At 33.5% G+C, this 8,209-nt stretch overlaps 1 protein-coding gene across 1 annotated transcript; it reads right to left on the bottom strand.

Moving 5' to 3' along the window:
* Positions 1–1,110: 1,110 nt before the first annotated feature.
* LOC139842661 (uncharacterized) lies at positions 1,111–4,588 on the bottom strand. Its single transcript, XM_071832779.1, has 5 exons — positions 4,238–4,588; positions 3,998–4,056; positions 2,780–2,918; positions 1,956–2,030; positions 1,111–1,548 (listed from the first exon to the last, which is right to left on the bottom strand). Exons 1-5 carry the CDS (start codon positions 4,586–4,588, stop codon positions 1,111–1,113), a joined length of 1,062 nt encoding a protein of 353 aa, XP_071688880.1.
* Positions 4,589–8,209: the final 3,621 nt, after the last annotated feature.

Raw genomic sequence — 8,209 nt, 5'->3', positions numbered from 1 at the left:
GGTATCCGTAAAAGAGTTATTTCTAAGATATATTCTATTTTTCAACCCTAGTGAGGATATCTTTTTGGCAGCCATTTTTAGAGAGCAAGAGGGACGATTTGAGGTGATTTTTGGGAACTCCAAGATCATCAATTCATCCAAATCATTCCGGGACTATACTTTGAGCAACATTCAAGATCATTTATTCAATTAGGTTAATTCTTTGATTTCATACAATGAATTATACTTTGATTATTTGTTTAATTTTGGTTTTAGCCATGATTGTTGGCTAAATTTTTATGTTTGTCTAGACTAATAAACCTATGTGTTGGATACTATCTATCAGTTATTATTTTAATTTATGATGATTTGATGTTTGAATTAAAGATCGATTCTTATTGAAGCTAGACTTTTCGATTCAATTGGCTGTGTATTTGTTTGATAGGACGAGAGTTAATTAATTTAATACATTAATTTACAATTAGTTTGTCTTAATTGGTTGTTTGCTTACTTGGAGACGAGAGTAAATTGAATTCAAAAGGCTAGACGAAATAGGGGTGAATCATACATAACGAGAGTTAGTGTGGTTGCAATTCGAGTCTTCATCTCAGTTGAGATATTTGGTCACAATTAGGAGGTCTTAGGCTACGGGGAATTCCGTGTCGTGTAATCTTAATTGAAGTGTTTACGCTGGGGAATTTCAGGTGAACCGAATAGGTAATTCACATATGTTAGATTATAACTGGGGCTTAATCTAAATGCATCCAATACTAGGTGTAAAAGGTCTAGACGAACATTTGTTCTTTTATTGATTACAACTATCTTATTTTTATTTGTTTGATTTAAAGCTTAAATCTTAAAATACCAAAAATATTGTTCTTTTCTGTTTTTAGATAAAATCAAATCTTGATTTGGCTAATCATTAAATAGCCACAAAACCCATTATCTCGTACTTTCAATTTTAATAGATTAATTTAGTTTATTTCCATTAGTTGCAACTTTAATTCTCACTTTAAACTGTCCTTGGAACGATTTCGAATTTACCAACTTTATACTATTGCACGATCGGGTACACTGCCCGTTAGTGTATAGTAATCTTTAAACCGGCATTTTCCAGAGATAATTTATATACTAGATTTTACACATCAACAAGCCCTCCGAGAAAGGCATAAGTGAGAGGATATCATGTTTCATGCTCGAAGTTACATTTGAAAAGAACGCCAAATTCTTTAGGACACTAGAAACCAACGCCGAATAATTTTTTAAGTCTTCAAGAGCATCAGCAATGACCTTTACCGAGCCTTGGCTAGCATGAGAAAACAAGAAAAGGTCGTCAGCAAAACAAACATTGACTATATCTTGAGTTTCGCATTTCGGATGGAAATTATAGTTCTCTGTCCGCTGAATGTTACGTCTAATCAAATGAGTAAGGATCTTCATAACCATTATAAAAATATATGGAGACAGCGGATCACCCTGTCTCCAACCACGCATACCCTTAATATGACCATGAAGGTTCCCATTAATGCTAATTGAGAACGACGTGGACGTAACACATTTCATTATCCACTTAATCATTGTAACATGAAAACCAAAGCCATGGAGAATATCCATTAAAAGATCTAATCAATTGTATCATAAGCCTTTTGGATGTTGAAACGACCCTAAACCAATTTATTAAAAGACTTGTGAAAGTTATCACCTTATTATTTATATATATATATATATATATATATATATATATATATATATATATATATATATATATTTATATATATATATATATATATATATATATATATATAGCCCGTTAATAAAATCACAACAACACAAGATTTGGATCACCATAACTTGCTCAAATGTTAATACAACAAGTTACAACTTCGGGTAATCAAGTCTCATAAATTAACTAATGTTTAACATGACCCGTTTAACCAAAGTTACCCAAAAGTGAGCATGACCATCGGGACCATTACCAAAAGCGTCTTTCCAAGACCACCACCGTGCGAGCAAAGCCAGTCCTTTACCCTTATCCTTCGAAGTGCCGCAATCTATAAAAAGATAAACAACGAGGGAGTAAGCTACAATGCTCAGTGAGTGCAATACTTATATGCATACATAAATACATAAACTACTTACTTGCACAACTTACACATAATCTCATACAAGATAGCATCACTAACGCAAATAAACACAAACCAAGTACAAGCTAGCATGTTAATCTCATACGACAATAATATAATACACTAAACTACAAACACACTACAAATGAACAACATATGGTTAACCATACCCAAATGTATTAGTCATCAAATGAATAGCACCATCAACCCGTGTACATGGCCCACAAAAGCACCTCCTGGATGGCGCTACCATATACACTCGAATGTGGCCAACAAAAAGTGCGACCCAATGGTGACACTTGCCACATCCTCATAAGTGGCCAACAAAGAGTGGACTTTTATATAGTCAACACTCACCACTTTCCCGCAAACGCAACGTGGCCAACAGAGAGTGAATCATTAAAGAATTCACTCACCACTTTGCACCAAGTGGCCAACAAAGAGTAAATCTATCATATCCGGAGAGTACTCGCCACTAAACCTCGCAAGCAAACAATTTATATATACACACATATAAATATTCCACTCACCTTAAACACTTAGACGAGTCAACAATTAAGTTAGGAAGTCACCTAGCATAAGACACAACATCAAGCTATAAACACTAGTAGCTTGATCCAAAAACCCCCAAGTGCAAATTTGACCCAAATTGCACCTATCCACCAACTAGGTCAAACAAGACCCCAATACCCCAAGTCACTAATGGATAGTGATTTTGGCTCAAACTTACTAAAACACAACTTATGGTCAAGTGCTGGAAGCACTTCATGACCAATTTCAACTAAAAGACTCATTAGACCCAAATTGGGTTTACACCTAAAATCAAACTTTCAAACACACCCATTTGGGTTTCAACACCAACACCATCACTAATCCTAGTGATTATACCCCAATTGCAAGCCCTATCATGGCCAAAATGTTTTCCAACCCAAAACCCACCAACAAGGGTCAACAATACCCACAACTAGCTTCAATCACCTATTTGTGAGCTAGATGAGTTTCCTCAAGAACATGCAAGTTCAAACCCTAATCATAAAATTAAATGAAACTCGGAGTTAGGACTTACCACCACTACCACAACATAGCTAGGAACGAGATGAACAACTTTAGTTCTCGCACTTTGAAGAGAATCAAGCTCCTTCTTCCTTAATCCAAGCTTTCTCTCTCTAAAAATGGGTTTCTCACTCTAGAAGAGATGAGAGGATTTGAGTAGGTTTGAAGTGAATTATAAATGAGTCTAAGACTGGTTCACCAGCTATAAGCTCGTTCATAAGTAAAAAGACCCAATTGCCCCTCATTTAGAACCCATAAATGGGTTCAAAATCACATATCTGCAACAGGAACATCGTTCCTGACCACAGAACGTCGTTCCACTTACACGTAAAATAAGAACGTAGTTCCACTTAAAGGAACGTCGTTCCTTAAATAGCCTCAAGACGTTCTGTTCAAATTTTCCCACTTTCCTTGTTTCACAACCTCGTTCCTGGTTTTGGAACGTTGTTCCTGCAATTGGAACGCCGTTCCCCATTTGGAACGTCGTTCCTCACCTGAAAATATGGGGTGTTACAGATGTCAACTTTAAACGCGCACCGAGGGCTACCTCTAATTAAATGGTAGTTTTTCATGACCTCTTGAGTAATTAAAATATTATCAATAATCCTTTGCCCCGGGATGAACGCATATTGATTATCACTTATAATAATATATAAAGACTACTTTATCCCGTTCGTGATGATTTTGCTAATACACTTGTAAATCACATTACAACACGATATTGGTCTATAATCATTTACCTTTAAGGGCAACTCCACTTTTGGCAAAAGAGTGATGATCGTATGATTTATCTCCTTTAACACTTGCTCATTTGCGAAGAAATCTTTCACTGCTTGACATACCTCTTCTCCAATAATATCCTAAGCTTTTTTAAAGAAAGTATCGGTATATCCATCTGACCCTGATTGTTTGTCATCACCAATGTCAAACATAGCAGCTTTTACTTCCAAATTCGTGACTGATCGCACCATAAAGCTAGCTACATCAGTAGGCAATTATGAAACAAACATTGATCGATCAAAAGGCATTATCATACAATCATTGTTGGAGCCTAAGAACTCAATCTAATGTTTTAAAAATACATTTGGTAGTTCATTCCCCTCCACCAACACATCATCATTATTTATCACCGCATTTATATGACTTCTATTATTTTTCGCTTTCACCACCTTATGAAAATAGCTTGTATTACCGTTACCCAACTTTAACCATTCCACTTTAGCTTTTTGTCTTAAAAATCTTTCTTCCACCCACAACGCATCATTATACGCCTTAAGAGTTTTAATCTCTTCGTCTCTAATCTCTTGAGAGTACGGATGTGCATCTAATAACTTCTGAATACGATCAAGGTCTTCCCTAAACTTTATAACATTAGCATGCACATTATCTTTCGTCCACATTAGCTTTCGAAGAGGTTTTTTAAGAAGTCTCATCTTTTTAACCACCCTAAACATAGCGTGACCCTCTATCAAAGTGTCACAACCTTCTTTTACGCATGTTAAAAAGTTCTCATTATCATTCACATAATTACTAAACTGAAACATTTTGGCCGAAACCTCTCACGAGAAGGTATTTTAACCACAGCTGGACTATGATCAGAAATTCGATACGGTTGAAAAACAGCGTAGGCATTGGCATGAGCATTTAAAACGCTTCATTAACCATCACTCTATCGATATTTTTCAACATAGAATTCATATCGTTTGGGCTCTGGTTCCACGTAAATCTCATCCCTTAGTGGTTAAGATCTAACACTTGAATCATATCGATGCACTCCATAAATTCCCTCATCGCTATCGTAACAGTAGAAGTGCCATTCATTGATTTATCAGTACATGATGAAGCATTAAAATCACCTAAAATTATCCATGGGAATCTGCCTACATACCTATGATGAACATTCAAATTCTTCCATAGGTCATGACGAAAAACGTAAGAATTCGATGCATAAACAAATGACACAAACATGTGTTTATTATCAATGATCAAACGTACTTGGCAGTGTACCACCTGATCTATGACAGCAAGAACCATGACATCAACAATTTTTGGATCCTAAACAACAATAATTCTTGACCCCATTTGGCACATATTACTATTTAAAGTCCAGTTCCACCCGAAGAACACACGATCACACATGCGCTTTAACTTATTAACATAGATATGGGACTCTATAACCACACACAAGCATAAGTTATTACTCGTAGTCACATCTTTAACCTCATTTTTCTTCGGGGTGAGGTTCAATTTTCAAATATTCCAAAATGCGAGACTAATCATCTAGACGGTTCTCACCGGGAGTGCTTGCCCCCTCAGACATATCCTTCAAACAAATGTACCCATCATCATTTTCTACCTCCACATCACTATCTTCATCAATTAGGCCCCCATTTATACCTTTATTATTTACATTTTTAAGCTCCTCATCGACCTCGTTTAAAACTCCAAATGAAATGGATGTTTCATTTATGACACTTGTACCAACTATAGGATCTTTCCCAGATTTCTTCCCTTCTTTATTCTTGTCATGTTCCTTTATAATGGGCCTGTAATCAAATTGTTGATTCTTACCCACATGAAAACCATCAACATGTTTAACATTGTCCTTCTTATTTCAATGAAAGGATCCGTTCATATACATTATAAAAGATTCACAATAGTTGATTACATTGCGAGGTATTTGACCTCTATATGATACATTTTACAAACATTGCATTCGTTTTTAAAAGATAAACTTTCTTTACGTCAAAAATTGACAGGCATGCATACCATTTCATAATATCCACTATCCAACTATAATTGACTTAATAATAATCTTGATGAACTCAATGACTCGAATGCAATGTCTTTCGAAATATATGCCATGAATGACTCCAAGTAATATCTTTAAAATGAGCAAATGCACAGCGGAAGAATTCTTTAATACCTGAGAATACTTTAAAGTGTCAACTAAAAGGTTGGTAAGTTTATTAGTTTTTCATAAACAATCATTTTCAATAATATAATAGACCACAAGATACTCATAATTAGAAAACAATCTGTGCAGGTCTATTCCTGCTGTAAAATCATTCATATGAAGAACACCGGAACCTTTCAAACAACTCACCAACGATAGCTAATGCGTAGTGCAATGACAAAATCATCTCACCGTGGTAGTTAATACACTATAATTCTTACAACGGGGGCTAATGCGTACGCAATGCAAAATCATCCCTCCGAGGGTAGCTGAAACGGGGGCTAATGCGTACGCAATGCAAAATCATCCCTCCGTTACCAACTACAAAGTCGACTATATTACAATACAATACATCGGGGGCTAGTGCGTGCGTGCAATGCAAAATCATCCCGTCGATGGTAGTTAAAACGGGAGCTAATGCGTACGCAATGCAAAATCATATCTCCGTTAACTACTAAATCGAACCTCTGAATCCAAATAATTCTATCATAGAATGTAGTTTTGAATATTTGTGTCTATTTCGTCAATCATTTATAAAAGCAGTTCATGTATTCGTCAATCATAATTTTTGTTAAAATGATAGTTTTAATAATAACGATACTTTTAATAATAGTAATTATAATAAGAACGATAATTTTATCTAATTTCATATCTTACAATATTTTAATTTCATCATGATACTCATACTCATTATTTCATAATTGATTCATTTAATAGCTTTTAATCGTCTTTTATATCGCGTTCATTTTAATGATAATAATAGTAATCATAATAATTAGGTGTTACTAATATTAGTTTTTAATTATAATAATATTAATGATAATAAATATTATGATGATAATACTAATAACTATCTTACTGATAATAATAATAATAATAATACTAATTATAACTTTAACGATAATAATGATAGTAATAATAAAATAACAAATTTTTAATGATAATACTTTTTATTGATAATGATAATAATAATAATAATAACAATAATAATAATAATAATAATAATTAGATAAAAACTTAGAACGATGACAATAACGACGATAATAATAATCATTTTTAATAATAATATAAAAATTCAATTGACTATAACTTCTAATCCGTTCATCGAAACCATTCGATATCTAAATAAAAAGTTCTTAATTTTTTGCTAGCTTTCCAATGACATGCATATCTTATATCTTATCTCAACCGCATATGTAAGTAATTCAGGATTCAACATAACCTATCTAATGACAATATCAAAACTACAATCATGCATAATCCTAAATATTCGAGCACTAGTCAGGGATACACTAATAATATATAAAAGTTAAGTTATGAGTGATCACGTATCAATATTGAGATTCAATATTGCAGGAAAGATACGTAGACGCAACGGAGATGATAAACACTAAATTGACCTCACGAGCATACCCATGAACCATACCCATCACCTCCATAGCTATAACCCATAATTTCCTTAGCCCTATCCTACTCATAAAATCCATTTTTGAAATAACCCGCTCATGACTCCGTCGTAGTATTTTATGTATAAATACTAATAATAATAACACTCTTAATATTAATAATACTAATCACTAATAATAATAATAATAATAATAATAATAATAATAATAATAATAATAATAATAATAATAATAATAATAATAATAATAATAATAATAATAATAATAATAATAGAGTACACGATAGATAGATGGATAAATGAGATGAATGAAAACTGAAAACGTTCGATTTATAAAGGATGTCAAGCCCACCTACACCCTCATGCACTCGCATGAGTTTGTGAGAGAGCTCTCATGCGAGTGCATGAGCTCTATATACATCGCACATATGAATAATTTGCTACCGACACTTCTTTTTTTATAATATTTAATATATAATATATTTAATCTTTAGAATTAATTAAATATTATATTATATTTACGTGCGTAGTAAAAATGTAATTTTTGTTCAAATGACTCGTACGTTGTCACTCGACTCATGTACCACTTTCGGTTTTTCGAACGCACTTTCGTACGTTTAGAAAACTAGCCTTTTACATTACGCGACGTGTACCCTTATTAATAATTTGACTTGCTCATCAATAAATTATCTT

The sequence above is a fragment of the Rutidosis leptorrhynchoides genome, chromosome 4 (genome assembly GCF_046630445.1).
Source record: "Rutidosis leptorrhynchoides isolate AG116_Rl617_1_P2 chromosome 4, CSIRO_AGI_Rlap_v1, whole genome shotgun sequence".
Classification (NCBI taxonomy): Eukaryota; Viridiplantae; Streptophyta; class Magnoliopsida; order Asterales; family Asteraceae; genus Rutidosis; species Rutidosis leptorrhynchoides.
Note: the sequence above shows the minus strand (reverse complement) of the source record. Positions and strands in the feature narration are given on the sequence as shown.